Source organism: Mus musculus, chromosome 1 (assembly GCF_000001635.26).
Source record: "Mus musculus strain C57BL/6J chromosome 1, GRCm38.p6 C57BL/6J".
Lineage (NCBI taxonomy): Eukaryota > Metazoa > Chordata > Mammalia > Rodentia > Muridae > Mus > Mus musculus.
The window spans coordinates 116,151,814-116,168,167 of NC_000067.6; the positions used below are offsets into that span (position 1 = coordinate 116,151,814).

The window sequence follows — 16,354 nt, forward strand, 5'->3', positions numbered from 1 at the left end:
AGTAGCTTCCCTCAAGGGTTTCTCCCTTTATTCCTGACTCCTGGCCCCTGCCTTGAGTTATTTCCCAGACTTGACTTAGTGATTGACTGCAATCCAGATGAATTAAGTCAAATTTCTATGGGGAAAGTGTGTGCTCAAAATACTCCTGGACCACGAGGCTGATAAACCTCTCTGTTTCATTAACACTGGCACCCTGTTTTCTGGCAGTTCTAATGCAATTACTTCATAAGTATCCCAGGTAGGGAAGGGTTTTTGTTTTTTGCTATCTACTAGCTTCTTTATATGTTAACTATCATATTCTCTCTCTCTCTCTCTCTCTCTCTCTCTCTCTCTCTCTCTCTCCACACACAAACACTTACTTGTCTGTCATTCTTTTATACCCTTAATTATTTTTCGTGAAGTAGCTGATTATTTTTATAAGGTATTGTTAGAAATATGCAGATGTCTTCAGGAAAAATACACCATTTGAAAGCCATATTGGAAGACTGGACTCCTGAAGATATCAGGGATTGCAAAGGGCTCAGGTGTGGGCAAAGAAGAAACTCACAGGCAATTGGCAGAGAATGTGGATAGTTTCTGTGGAACTCTGGAGAGTTCACTTGTGATAGAGAAATCAGGGTCTAAGTGTGGTTATGAATCAGGTTGCCATAGAAACAGTTTGAAGTGAGAGATGACTGAGTTAAAAGCTTCATTTGCTGTTAGGGTGTCTTCACACTTTAGTAGGAATGGTGTAAAACACAAATAAGGTAGATGATAGTCCTTTAGCAGTTAGGACCAGTGTGTTTTTTCCTGCTTGATGTTGATTCAATGTGTAAGTAAATGGTTGCTGGAGCCAGGCTTCTCCTTCTCACCCAAGGGTACCTGTGAATGTCTTGAAAGTTAGTTTATTATTAGTTTTCCCCCATTGCTATTTATACTACTCAAGCTTTCTTCATAGAAACAATTAAGGTGAACACACACCCACCCACCCCGCCACACACACACACACACACACACACTTGCTAGAGTAAGAGTGTAGGATATGACCGCCCTGAGAAGTTTGGCTCAGCTAATTTCCTCAAGAACCAACTAAACATACAAGTAATAGTTATAAGCAGAAAAAGGAGACATATTCAATGCCACCATGTTGGCAAGAGGAATAAAGAAGTCCGGTGTGCATTTTAATTTATCTTTGGATTTTTGCAGCAGCAGCAGCAGCATGGAGTGGGGGGATGTATTGAGATAGAGTTTCTCTGTGTATCCCTGGCTGTCTTGGTACTCTCTCTGGGGACCAAACTGGCCTCTAATTCACAGAGATCTGCCTGCCTGTTTCCTGAGTGCTGGGATTAAAGTTGTGTGCCACCACAGCACCTGTGAGATCTTAACAAGGGGTTTATATTTAAAAACAAAACAATCATTATTCATAGCTAAGCAACTCAGCTTATCATCATTGTCTGAGCTTGTCTCTCTTGCACAGAAAAGTTGTCATAGTTATGCAAAATCTCTTTCAGAGAGAAAAGCTCACACTGGCTGTAAAGGAGCTTCATCTGTCTCCTTCTCCCAGCCTGAGATTCCTGGAGGAGTTTCAGTTTATCAGAGTCTATTGTTTATATTGTTCTGTAGCCAAAGGGAGGAATAGAATTGTCTCTTTATTCCCACCTTCCCAACAGGACAGTCACATACACACAAAGCAGACTGAGGCTGTGGTTTCTTATAATGAGATGGTGCAATGGATTATGGACTCTGGAAAATATAGGGAACCACTCTTTGTTAACTAGATAGCTCCAAAACCTAAGAGGTTGTAAGCAAATAAGAAAGTCAATGATATCACTAATTGTGACATTAAAAGCTAGAGAACCTGGCAAACTGGACTGGTAGAGTACTTCCTAGTTGATGGCTAGAAAAGAAGAGCCACCCATAATCAAGCAGGAAAATAGGAAAAAGGGTGTTGTAATTGCCTCCTGCCTATGCTTTGTGTTTTTGAGGAACACTAAATGGATGGTGTTCAACCTCCCTCGGAAGAAACCTTCTTGACCCTGATGTCTAGTTCCTACATGAACAGGACATGTGGAAACAGAAATAATATTTAATCTGATCATCTTTAATCCATGTTGTCTTGCTGAGTCATTGACCCTATAAAATGATACTTTCTTCTACAGAATTCCTGCTTGAATACTACTCTACTATATTATAAAATAAAATTTCAAGCCGGGTGTGGTGGCACATGCCTTTAATCCCAGAACTTGGGAGGCAGAGTTCTCAGGCAGATTTCTGAGTTTGAGGCCAGCCTGGTCTACAAAGTGAGTTTCAGGACAGCCAGGGCTATACAGAGAAACCCTGTCTCAAAAAACAAAAACAAACAAAACAAAATAAAAAACAAAACAAAACAAAACAAAATTCATGTTTTATGTAAGCTTAAATTTTGTGTTAGGCCTCAGTTATTGCTATCTTGGACTGCATGCATGCTCTTATCTGAAAGGCTGATATAATTGGTGTTAGTTTTAGAAGTTGAAAAAGATAGAGGTTTGAGAGAAAGGCAATGAGATTGGTTCCTCTCAAGGACAAGAGACTTATTAACCCCAAGGATACTCCATTGATGAATTCAGAAGAGACTCTTTTCTCAGTAGACAAAGAAAGGTTCTTCCTATAGGTGTCCAAGGGTAGAGGCCCCATTCTATCATTAATGAGTAACCCATAGTATTGTATGTGCCCACACTAAGGTTGCTTCTGAATTCAAAATAGAAATTGAAATATGGAAAGTTCTATCTTGTGCAGCTATGGGTTGCACCACAGCGTTACAGAGGGTGTGCCGATCTGCAAGTGTAGGTGGCTACTCAGAAAAGAGCATATTGCTTCTCCTGCAGAGGACTCAAGTTCTGTTCCCTTTGCCTGTATCAAGCAGCTTAAGATCACTTTTAACTCCCGATTTTGACTGTGGGCAGGGCCAGAGATCTTTGAGGATACCCTCCTTTACACAGACCACACCTCCCCATACATATATTCACACACAGAAATACATAAGTACAGTCTGTTCTATTTCTATAATGTTACCTATATGTATGCTTTAAAGACTGACCATTTGGTATTGGATAGCCAATTAATTAATAAGCTACTCTCTGATACTGTTTTCTTCCATGTTCAGCATTCCTCAGTTGCCTATATTTCTTTGTATAGAGGTGTTAATACACTCAAAGATAATAATATCAGGTCAAGGAGAAAAGGAAAATTACTACCAGCTCTTAATCTCTGTATGCAGTATTTGTAACTTAGCTGATTTCACAGTCAGTGCCAGCATAGTTGGCATAGTCATTCATACACTGGGATGTGTTCCTTCCTAACTGTTAGAAAAAATCAAAGAGGCAAATTGATACATGAGATAATTTGCAGTTATTTTTATGTTAAAACAGTGGCTTTCAAAGCAATGGAAGCAGCACAGATGACAGCAACTGAATACAAGCTATACATTGGATTCTCTCCCACAATCACAACCAACCTGACATATAGACTGGATTCTGACTTAATTTAAGAGGAGGTGTGTGTGTGAATACCTTTTAAGTGGAGGCAAAAAGGCAACCTTTTGTGAAATTCAGGAGGCATGTATAAGCATTTGGCCTTTTCCCTAAAATGGTATGCAGAGTTTCTTGATGAATATCCACTGTAATCATCCATCCACTGTGAGACTATTTTCTAAAGGGAGAAAAACATTTCTATAATCACAACCAGTGACTCATGGAGGAACACACTCAGGCAGCCTTACTGTTGAGTGAATAGTGACTGATTACAAATGAACAAGTGTTGCTAGAAATTCAATTTCGTCTCGTTATATGTTTGTATGACCATACAAATATCATAAACAAACATAGTTGAGACCTGGATATGTTTTGTGTATATGCTTTGTGAATATGCGGAAGTATATGTGTGTGTGTATGCCTGTGCATATGGAAGTCAGAGGTCATCATAAACTCTGTCTCTATTCCTTTTCACCTTAAATCTTTAGACAAGTTTTCTCCCAGAATCTGTAACTCATCAATTTAATTAAATTGACTGCCTGTTCAGCAAGCATCCATAACACATCTGTATCCATCTGCTTCTGGGATTACAAGTGCATACTGTCATAGTCACTTTTATATTTAGGTCCTCAGGAAGTGAATTCAGATCAGAATCCTTGCATAGCAAGTGCCTTTTCCACTGAACCCAATGGTTGTGGATGTCTCTCCTAGAAAGTGCTTGCTGTGGGTTAGACTTCTGGCTTCCTGATTTGCACTAAGTGTCCCCTTCTGACACTTGGACCCTGAGTGGAAACTGAATTCAGGAAACTGCCTTGGAGCATGGCAGGTTTCCACCAGTGATGTTGATTTGAGAAATTCCACCAGTGGTGTTGACTTAGAGAAACTGAGACTTATGGAAAAGCTGCTTTTCAATAGCTTTGGAAGGAGACATCTGCAGGGGATTTGATCTGTGGCAGTGTTGCATGAGATTAGAAGAGGGGCACTCATTGCTATGGAGACTTTTAGGAGTGAGGTAGTACAAATGAAGATATGACATGTTTGGATGTAGAGTTTGTCAGTTATGTAAACACCACATGACTTTCACAAAAGAACCCTCTGCTCTGTTAAAAGAGTAGCTCACTCATTCTTCTATACTCCTCTATAGAAAAGGCCAACATGTGGGGCTGAACTTATAAATAGTTTTATTAATTAAGCATAACTTCCTGATGTGGAACATACTTTGCAGGTCTTGAATATACAAAGGTTCTTTTCAAACCTATTTATGCAAAAAATTGGCTTACCCTGATCCCTACTTCAGTCAAAACTGGTTCTTTTTTGGGTCACCTCATGCAGCCCTAGTTGGACTCAAAGACATTAAGTACCCAAAGGTGACTCTAACCTCTTGCTTCTACGTCCTGAAGGCTGAGAATAGGCGTGCAGTGCCATGCCTAGTTTATATGGTGCTGGAGACTTATTAGGGGCTTTGTGTATGCTAAGCAATCCCTCATCCACCTGGGCTACATCCCCAACTAATTTAAGACACTCTTAATATTCCTTAAGGTTCAGATTTCTCCTGTACTCCTGAACTTCCCCCTCTCTGTCTCTCTCTTTGTCTCTCTCTCTCTCTCTCTGTCTCTCTCTCTCTCTGTCTGTCTATCTGTCTGTCTGTCTGTTTCTCTTCCTCTCTTTCTCTCTCATGCCATTTTTCTTCAAAAGCCAGGCCCAATCTTCAGCACAATCAGTATTATAACAATATTTTCCTATGTATATTGCTTCCAATGCTATTCCAGAGTTTGGAACAAAGGTGAATCACCATATGGCTTTCCTTGGGGAGTTAATGTAATTATTTTTATATCTTTGGTTCCCTAGAATATGTTGACTTTTTCTTGCCCCTCTACTTAGAATCTCAGACAGCCTTTATAGATAGCATTGGGATTTTAAGTCCTGAACAGAAAAAGTTGAGCTGAGCAATGCTGACATATTAAGTCTGTGAAGCTGAATGTGAAATTAATTCTGAAATTAAGGTCAGTGCTGGGTAGTTGTTTATACAAACTATCATATTGCAGAATAGAAAATGGCTTTAATATGTTTGTTTTTTTTATTGTTTTTCAGGGCAATGTCACTTTTTCCTGCTCAGAACCACAAATTGTTCCTATCACATTTATCAACTCCAGGAGCAGTTATTTGATGCTGCCTGGAACCCCCCAAATTGATGGTCTGTCAGTGAGTTTCCAGTTCCGAACATGGAATGAGGATGGTCTGCTTCTGTCCACAGAGCTGTCTGAAGGCTCAGGGACCCTGCTGCTCATACTGGAGGGAGGGACTCTGAGGCTCCTGATTAAGAAAGTGGCAAGACATGGAACTGAAATCCTCACAGGTAATAACTTTGCTAACTTCTTTGTAATCTCTCCTCTCCCCTCCCCTCCCCTCCCCTCCTCTCCTCTCCTCTCCCCTCCCCTCCCCTCCCCTCCTCTCCTCTTCTTTCCTTCTTCTTCCTAGTCTGCCTTCTGTGTTCTCTACATCCACTTCCTGTTCCTCTTCCAAGTCCTCCTTTTCCCCTTTCCTTTGTTTATAATGATTTCTTCATTTAAGTCAACCAAGGTTGAGGATCTGCTTTAAACATACCAAACCATACAAGGGGATGAAGGGTGGATGAGTGGTAGAAAATATACTATAAATGTGGAGAAGCTTGCCCTCCCCACATACAGCAATTAGACAATAGAAAGAGTTAAATCTGAATTAACCATGTATATTCCAACTCATCTCTCATTGCTTCACTGTAGGAGAATCAGAAAGCTGGGAGTTAGATTTTGCACCCAGGAGTATTTAACACATTCTATTCCATCTGTAGAGTGGCCTGACTACTCCTACATAGAGATCTCTCACATCATGTTTCATCGTTACTTTGGTTTGGAAAATTCTGTTTTTCAAACTTTGCACATTAGGAAATGAAGAGTTATAGAAATGTCTTCACAATCACAAGTTCTAAAATGAGGAAGCTGAAAATTCACTTAGAATTTTTCTGCCTTCCATGTCATATTTCTAACATATCATGGACTTTTTTTAATAACCCTTATGTTCTATTTCATCAATTGATGAGCTTTAATAATTGTATTTCTTAAGTACATTTTAAAGGTACTAAGGATATACTGTTATATGTGGCTTTGGGATATGATAAACGTTTCTAAACTGTCCTAAGTTGGCTGAAGTCTGGGAAACAGTCGTGTGTGTTTGTGTGTGTTTATGTGTGGTCTGTGTTGTCTGTACTTCATGCCTGCGGATATGTGCACACTGAAGCCGGAAGAGGACATTTTAGTTGGACTTACAGGTCGTTGAAAGCTATACCACATGGATGTGAGGAACTGAATTTAGGTCCTCTGGAAGAAAAGCAAGTGCTTTTCATATCACTATGCTGTCTGTGGAGCCTCCAACCTGGTTTCTTAACTTCAGAAGAGTAGAACTTTTTCTCACATTCTCCATTGGTTCCATTGGCTCTCTTGTGGTTATCTCCTGCCCAACAAGTAATATTATGTTTTCTTAGATGGCAAATATTGACTATGGTTGGGCCATGTTTCTAAGTTTGGGGTGAGGTATATAGATCAGTCAACAAAACCTGTGAGAAATCTGAAGATAAATAATCCAAGTCAAATCTTTTATTGCAGTGCAGTAGACTATCATCCAGCATAGATTTCCGGCAATGCACTCTACTCTGGTTAGATGACTTTATTCTTCTATGGGCTTCTGAATTTTATTATGCAAATAGGCTAGATAAAAATTAAGTTAATATTAATGAATATGATATCATTATCATGTTTACAATCTAGTTAGGCCATGCTAAAGCCTATATATATATATGCTTTACATATATATCAGTATGGCTATAAGTATATATAAACCTATATATATATCAGTATGGCTGGAGGTCATTTTGTGTCTCATTCTATGTTACTCCATGTAACAGGACCTTTCATTGAAGAACTTATTTCAGCTCACATTTTGAGGGCATAGTACTGTTGACAGGAGCTTGAGGTAGCTGGTTAGTCATGTGGCATCTGCAGTCCAGAAACATAGAAAGATGAATATTTTCTCAGTTTTGTCTTTTATTGAGTCCAGAACTTCAGCCAGTGGAATGGTGCCACCCACACTAAGGTTTGCTCTTCTGACCTCAATTAACCCAGTGTGAAACCTCTCTAACAGACGTGGCCTGAGTTGATTCTAATTCATTGAAATTTTCAGTCAGTAATAACTGCGACAATACTCAATGTATAAGCCATAGACTTTTTGTAACCTAATCTTGCCCACAGAAACCTATTACTTCTGCCATATTCTGTTCATTAGATGCCAAGAAAGAAGACTCACTCATGCTTAAGTGAATTAATTCAACAATCTTGTCTCAATAAAGAGGTGTAAGTCACTGGAGATCAGCTGAGAGTCTATTACAGGTACAACAGAGAAAAATATTACTTTCCAAGCTTTAGAGACAGACGAGTCAGAAAAGTGTTTCTATTTAAAACCCAGGGATCTGAATTTAATTCCAAGACACTATAAAAAGCTGACCACAGTGCCATACACTTTTAAGCCCAGCCTGGAGAGGTCAGGAACAGATAAATCCTTGGAGCTTGCTAGCCAGCCAGCCTAGCTTGATCAGTAAGTGCTAGGCCAGTGAGAGATCCTGTCTCAGAGGAGGCAGATTGTGTTTCTTTAGGGTAACACCTAAGGCTGTCTTCTGGTTTCCATGTGTGTGCTCATGTGTGCATGTGCACACTTCTCTCTCTCTCTCTTTCTCTTTCTCTCTCTCTCTCTCTCTCTCTCTCTCTCTCTCTCTCTCTCTCTCTTTCTCTCTCTCTCTCTCTCTGTCTCACACACACACACACACACACACACACACACACACACACACACACACACACATATTAGCAACCATAAAATTTGTTTCTAAAACTAGGGCAGCCCTCTAAAAGAAAAATACCTGAAAAACTTAGCATAGTGTTTGGAAGCTGATTGATAAATGCCTCTTCCCCCATACTAAGTCAGGACCTCTAGCTAGAAGTACCTCATTCCATAAGGTCATAAAAGCTGTGACAAGATCTGTGTAGTCAGCAGAGATTATTACTAATAGAAGTGAGTTAATCACTTGGAGTGATAACATTTTTTATGTTCACAGTTATAAAATTTAAATCATGATCCTCCTTATTTGGAGACTACCAGAGCTAGCACTGAGCTGTCTCTCACTAATTGGTAAGATGTTTGAGCACAGAAGTTTGTAGGCTTGGATCACAAGTGCATTTTTACTATAATACAGGCCCTGGCAGTGCTCTGCTCTAAAGAACCCAGTAAGTGCTTTTATTTTTATGAACATGACAGTCCATTAACACACCCACTTTCCATTGAGAAAGGCTGGTAAGGAGTGCCAGGTTACCCATGTATAAGGGAAAAAAATTGTGTCATTTCAACATATCTCTCAAATTCTGTACCAAGTGGAGAGAAGTTAATTGATTGGCTGACCTGGTGAGGCTTGTGTCAAAAGGCTAGCCTTTTCCAAGAGGAAAAGAAGATTTTCCTATACTTCAGAAAATTTGGATCGTTTAATGCATATCTCAAATGGACTAATTTCATTGTTCTCACAATTTCTACCCAGAGAGGGTGAGAGGGGTAAAAAAGCCAAAACAAGTGCTAGAGATTTTTCTTGCTTTAAATGTCTAAACAAACTTGTTTTGAAAATAATTGAGATAATAATTATGTATAAACAATCATATATAAATAAATTAGTATTTATACACAAATAAATGGCAATTGTCTCAGTAACCTGTGTGTGTGTGTATACTCATAGGATGTATATGTGCATGCCTATATATTCCATGTGTACATGGGCCTTTCCATATGCACTGAGGTCAAAGAAGGATGAAGGGCACCTGTATCATTCTCTGCTTTATTTCTTCAAGAGAGGATCTCTCAGGAAACCTGGAAGTAAGCTGTTATCTACAAAAATCTAGGATCCTCCTCTTTCTACCATTCATAAAGTTGGGGTTAGAGATCCCCATGTGGTCATATATGGCCTTTGATGTACTCCAGATTCCATATCAGGTCGTCATGCTTGTTCAGTATTTTTATCTAGTAAGCCATCTCTCAGAAATCTTTAAGGGGCACATGTTGTGTCTTGTAAAGCAGAGTATAACACTGTTTATTGATTGCTCAGAGTATCCAGATTGCAGAGAGCTACCAGTGCCCTTTGTTCCCAAATGTTTTTCTCCCCTCGAAAGAGGAATGGATACAGAAAAATGTGGTACATTTACACAATGGAGTACTACTCAGCTATTAAAAAAATGAATTTATGAAATTCCTAGGCAAATGGATGGACCTGAAGGGCATCATCCTGAGTGAGGTAACCCAATTACAAAGGAACTCTCACAATATGTACTCACTGATAAGTGGATATTAGCCCAGAAACTTAGGATACCCAAGATATAAGATACAATTTGCTAAACACATTAAACTCAAGAGAACGAAGACCAAAGTGTGGACACTTTTCCCCTTCTTAGAATAGGAAACAAAACACCCATGGAAGGAGTTACAGAGACAAAATTTGGAAGTGTGACGAAAGGATGGACCATCTAGTGATTGCCATATCCAGAGATCCATCCCATGATCAGCTTCCAAACGCTGACACCATTGCATACACTAGCAAGATTTTGCTGAAAGGACCCAGATATAGCTGTCTCTTGTGAGACTATGCCAGGGCCTAGCAAACACAGAAGTGGATGCTCAAAGTCAGCTATTGGATGGATCACACGGCCCCCAATGGAGGAGCTAGAGAAAGTACCCAAGGAGCTAAAGGGAACTGCAACCCTATAGGTGGAACAACAATATGAACTAACCAGTACCCCAGAGCTCTTGACTCTAGCTGCATATGTATCACTGGAAAGAGAGGCCCATTGGACTTGCAAACTTTATATGCCCCAGTACAGGGGAACCCCAGGGCCAAAAAAGGGGGAGTGGGTGGGTATGGGATTGGGGTGGGTGGGTATGGGAGACTTTTGGGATAGCATTGAAAATGTAAACGAGGAAAATACCTAATAAAAAATAAATTAAAAAAATAAAATAAAATGGCCTTTTAGGCATCCAGAGGGGGGTGGGGGATGTTTTTCTCAGTGGACTCAATCTTAAGTTAGATGGGCATCACATAAGACGGCAGGTGAGTCTACTATATTTTTTACACACACCTAACCTACATTTACTGAGTTTGTTTAAGTATCATAATATAAGCATATTAATATATCAATATACATTCAGTGAGAAGTTTGTACATGACATGTGTTATGCTAGCATCATGTATGTGATTGACACATGTGAAATTCACGGGTGGATTTTAAGTGTCTACTTCTGTTGCTGTTATGTTTGTTTGATTGATTGTTTGTTGGTATGGTTGTTTGTTTTTTTGAGGCAGGATATCTAATTGTACATGGAGTTCACTGGTTTGGCTATACTGGCCAGTGAATTCCAGGACCCACCTGTCTCCAGTGCTGGTTTAATAGGCCTGGGCTGCCAAGCACAAATTTTACACGTGTTTTGCAACTCTGAACTCAAAGGCTATATGTGAACACAGCAGATAATCCATCAACAGGCTCTCACAGATATTGATTTTTTTTATTCCTAATTATTCTTCAGTGGGATTATTATCCATGATGAAGACTAAAGTAACATGAGATCTATCTCAGGAAGGGTAAAACCTCTTTCAGAGCCTTTGTCCCTTCCTACATAGCCTTTTCCATTACATACACTTATACCTGTGGCTACATTCGAAATCTAAGAAACAACATAGGTAACAAGACACATTCAAAGCTTTACAGTGAACTTGCCTGAGTCCACTTAGGAACTAGAAAGCCCATTTAGGTTAAGCTCATATGAGTAAAGGAGACGTGGTCTTCTTACTTTCTATATTCCTGACTCATGCCTTTTACTAAGACCTACAGACATGTGGAGGCACTGAGATCTCAGCACATCTTCTTCCAGCAGCGCCCATCATTGCTCTTCGTTTTTTTTTTTTCTTTTCTTTATTTTATTAGATATTTGTTATCCCCTTTCCTAGTTTCCCCTCTGAAAATCCCCTATCCCCTAACCCTCACCCTGCTCTCCAACCCACCCACTTCTTTTCCTGGCCCTGCCATTCCCCTATACTGGGCCATAGGACCTTCACAGAACCTACGGCCTCTCCTCCCATTGATGACTAGGCCATCCTGTGCTACATATGCAGGTAGAGCCACAAGTCCCACCATGTGTTTTCATTGATTGGTGGGTTAGTTTTTGTTTTCTTCTTTTCTTCTACCTCAATTTCTCCTTCTATCCTCTACCCACTACTCCTCTATTTGTGCTTTCTTTCTCCCCCATCTTTTCTTACCTCCATCTCAATGCATTCCTTCCTTCTTCCCTCTTTTCTTTCTTTTTCTCTTCTTCTATTCCCTCCCCTTCTCTCTCCTTTATCCCTTCCCTCCATCCCTCTGTTCTTTCTTTTCCTTCCTTCCTTCCTTCCTTCCTTCCTTCCTTCCTTCCTTCTTCCCTCCCTCCCTTCTTCTTCTCTCTCTCTCTCTCTCTCTCTCTCTCTCTCTTCTCTCTTTCTTTCTTTCTCTATATCATTCTGTTTTTCAAGATGGCATCTTGCTATTAAAACCCAGCTAGTTTTGAATTACGAATTTTCTTGTATAATTTCTCCTTGTGTATATATGACTCCACGATTATGTTCTCAGTATTCATGTGTGATACTGCAGGAACATGTGTACTATAACATATGAATGGAAGTCAGAGGACTATTGAATTTTTGTACTTGTCTCTGCCATGTTTGAGATGGGATCTTCTCATTGTCTGTTGTGCAAACAAGTCTAGCTTGCACACAAGCTTCCAAAAATCTCACTACCTCCACCAATTTTTTTATTAGAGTGCTAGGGTTACTGAGAGTGTTGCTATGTCTAGATTTATGAATGTTCTGGGGGTCTGAAATTAGGACCTCATACATGTATGACACTTACTCCATTGGGCCATCTCTTTAGGTCCATATTCTATTTCTTAAAGATATAGTAAAAGCTCTCAAATAGGTGCTGTCTTAGTCAGTGTTTCTATTCCTGCACAAACATCATGATCAAGAAGCAAGTTGGGGAGAAAAGGGTTTATTCGGCTTACACTTCCATACTGCTGTTTATCACCGAGGAAGTCAGGACTGGAACTCAAGCAGGTCAGGAAGCAGGAGCTGATGCAGAGGTCATGTAGGGATGTTCTTTACTGGCTTGCTTCTCCTGGCTTGCTCAGCCTGCTCTCTTATAAAACCAAGACTACCAGCCCAGGGATGGTCCCACCCACAAGGGGCCTTTCCTCTTTGATCACTATTTGAGAAAATGCCTTACAGTTGTATCTCACAGAGGCATTTCCTCAACTGAAGCTCCTTTCTCTGTGATAACTCCAGCTGTGTCAAGTTGACACAAAACTAGCCAGTACAGGTGCTTAGAATAGAAGCTATTACTGTACAAGTCTTTCTGAGTACTAAGGAAGTAGAATACAAGGCTTTGAATGTCATATAAAACATTAAGTAATACAAAAAGAAAATATAGCTATTCTGTGATTTCCTTCAAAATCATGGGTAGTACATGTGATATTTATTTTACTTATGGGAAAACTCAAGGCAGTCAGAAAAGGAAGTATGAAAAAATAAGTTCAAAAAGGAAGTATGAAACCTCAGTCTTCAAAAAATCTTTTTACTGTAGTGCTTTCCCTCTCCATTGAAGACAGAGTTAAAAGATAGAGATCAATATTTTTGACCAGGAAATGGTTGTACAGAGCTAAGCTTCTCTGCAGGGCCAGGTTATGGAGATACCTCTGTTCTTTATCACTAAAAGGAAAGTGAGTTCTAGATTGACAAGAACTTTGGCTAATCCTATTTGTAAAACCTCAAAAAGTTTGTAAGTCACCATTGCCCCTGGAGTTTTTAAGAAGGTCAGCAAAATAAGCATTGTCTTTCAAAGATGGGTAAATGGACTTGTTGAGGAGTAAGCAATGACAAATCTCTTATAATAAATATGAAAGATAATATCCACTTCTAAGTTAGCACATACCTTGTGTGTTCTTTTGTGTCTCGGTTACCTCACTCAAGATGATATTTTCTAGTACCATCCATTTGCCTAAGAATTTCATGAAGTCATTATTTTTAATAGCTGAGTATAAATGTACCACATTTTCTGTTTCCATTCCTCTGTTGAGGGACATCTTGGGTTCTTTCCAGCTTCTGGTTATTATAAATGAGGCTGCTATGAACATTGTGGAGCATGTGTCCTTATTACATGTTGGAACATGTTCTGGGTATATGCCCAGGAGTGGTATAACTGTGTCCAAATTTCTGAGGAACCCCAAAACTGATTTCCAGAGTAGTTGTACCAGCTTGCAATCCCACCAACAATGGAGGAGTGTTCCTCTTTCTCCACATCCTTGCTAGCATCTGCTGTCACCTGAGTTTTTTTATCTTAACCATTCTGACTGTGTAAATTGGAATCTCAGGGTGGATTTGATTTGTATTTCCCTGATGACTAAGGATGTTGAACCATTCTTTAGGTGCTTCTTGGCCATTTGATATTCCTCAGTTGAGAATTCTCTACTTAGATCTGTCCCCTATTTTTTAATAGGGTTATTTGGTTCTCTGGGTCTAAGTTCTTGAGTTCTTTATATATATTCGATATTAATCCTATATCAGATGTAGATCTGATAGAGGTAAAGATCTTTTCCCAATCTATTGATTGCCATTATGTCCTACTGACAGTGTACTTTGCCTTACAGATGCTTTCTAATTTTATGATTTGTTGATTGTTGATCTTAGAACATAAGCCATTGGTGTTCTGTTCAGGAAGATTTCCCCTGTGCCCCATGTGTTCAAGGCTCTTCCCACTTTCTCTTCTATTAGTTTTAGTGTATCTGGTTTTACGTGGAGGGCATTGATCCACTTGGACTTGAGCTTTGCACAAGGAGATAAGAGTGGATAAATGTGCATTCTTCTACGTAGTGACTGCCAGCACCATCTGTTGGAAATGCTGTCTTTTTTCCTCTGGATGGTTTTAGTTCCTTTGTTAGCCCAAAAGCTCAGAATACCCAAGATAAAATTCAAAAATCATATGAAGCTCAAGAAGAAGGAAGACCAAAATGTGGCTGCTTCAGTCCTTCTTAGAAGAAGGAATAAAATACTCAGGGGAGCTAGAGGGTAGGAATGACTTGGGAGGAAGAGCGGAGTGGGAGAGAGAGATGGGGGCAGGATCAGGTATGAGAGGAGACAAGGAGGATATACAGAGGGTCAGGAATTTTAACAAAGTTGTGTAGCAATGGGAGATGAGGAAGTGAGTCTAGCCACCAGCAAGACCCAGATGCCAACAAAGCACAATGCTCCCAGGACACAACAAAGATGAGATTAGCTGAAATGCCCAACAAACTGGAAGGAAAACCTGTAGAGACCTTATCCAGAAGTTTGGCAAGGCTCCCAGTTACAGGATGTGCCCATCCACTAATCTCCAAATTCTTTTTTTTTTTTCCTTTTCTAAAAAAAAAAAAAAAAAAAAAAAAAAAAGATAATTTCTTTACTTCAAATGTCATTTCCTTTCCTAGTTTCATCTTCGAAAACCCCTACCCCTTCTGCCTCCCCCTGCACCCCAACCCACCCACTCCGGTTTCCTGGCCCCTGTACTGGGGCATAGAACCTTCACAGGACCAAAGGCCTCTCCTCCCACTGATGACCAACTAGGCTACCCTCTGCTACATATGCAGCTAGATCCATGAGTCCCACTATGTGTTTTCTTTGATTGGTGGTTTAGCCCCAGGGTGTTCTAGGGGTACTGGTTAGTTCATACTGTTGTTCCTCCTATGGGGCTGCAAACTCCTTCAGCTCCTTGGGTACTTTCTCTACTTCCTTCATTGGGACCCTGTGTTCCATCCAGTGGATGGCTGTGAGCATCTACTTCTGTATTTGTCCGGCACTGCCAGAGCCTCTTTGGAGACAGTTATATCAGGCTCCTGTCAGCAACACTATCTGCAATAGTGTATGGGTTTGGTGGGTGTTTATGGGATGGAACCCCAAGTGGGGCAGTCTCTGGATGGTCAATCCTTCAGTCTTTGCTCTGAACTTTGTCTCTGTAACTCATTCCATGGGTATTTTGTTCCCCCTTCTAAGAAGGATGAAAGTATTTGGTCTTCCTTCTTGAGTTTTGTGTGTTTTGCAAATTGTATCTTGGGTATTCTGAGCTTCTGGACTTATCAGTGAGTACATATTATGTGTGTTCTTTTGTGATTAGGTTACCTCACTCAGGATGATACCCTCCAGATCCATCCATTCGCCTAAGAATTTCATAAATTCATTGTTTTTAATAGCTGCATAGTACTCTATTGTGTAAATGTACCTCACTGTCTGTATCCATTCCTCTGTTGAGGAACATCTTATTCATCCTTATTGCAAGTTGAAGCATTTTCTGGATATATGCCCAAGAGTGGTATTGATGGGTACTCAGGTAGTATTATGTCCAATTTTCTGAGAAACTGCCAAAATGATTTCCAGAGTGGTTGTACCAGATTGCAATCCCACCAGCAGTGGAGGTCATCTCCAAATTCTTAACCCAGAAGTGTTCCTGTCTAAAGGAAATATGGAGACAATATATGGAGCAAAGACTGAAGGAAAGGACATTCATAGACTGCCCTACCTGGGGATATATCCCATATACATGCATCAAACCCAGACACTATTTTGGATGCAAAGAAATGCTTGCTGACAGGAGGCTGTTATAGCTGTCTCCTATGAGGCTTTGCCAGAGCCTGACAAACACAGAGGCAGATAGATACTTGCATCCAACCATTGGACTTAGTATGAGGTCCCC

At 40.0% G+C, this 16,354-nt stretch overlaps 1 protein-coding gene across 4 annotated transcripts in view; it reads left to right on the top strand.

The window, feature by feature from the left end:
* Cntnap5a (contactin associated protein-like 5A) overlaps nucleotides 1-16,354 on the top strand; it is a 902,587-nt gene that overhangs the window by 467,077 nt on the left and 419,156 nt on the right. For all 4 annotated transcript variants that reach the window (NM_001371013.1, NM_001077425.2, XM_006529775.4 and 1 more), the window contains one exon: nucleotides 5,580-5,844. In NM_001371013.1, coding sequence (NP_001357942.1) covers nucleotides 5,580-5,844 — 265 coding nt within the window. The remainder of the gene's footprint in view (nucleotides 1-5,579; nucleotides 5,845-16,354) is intronic.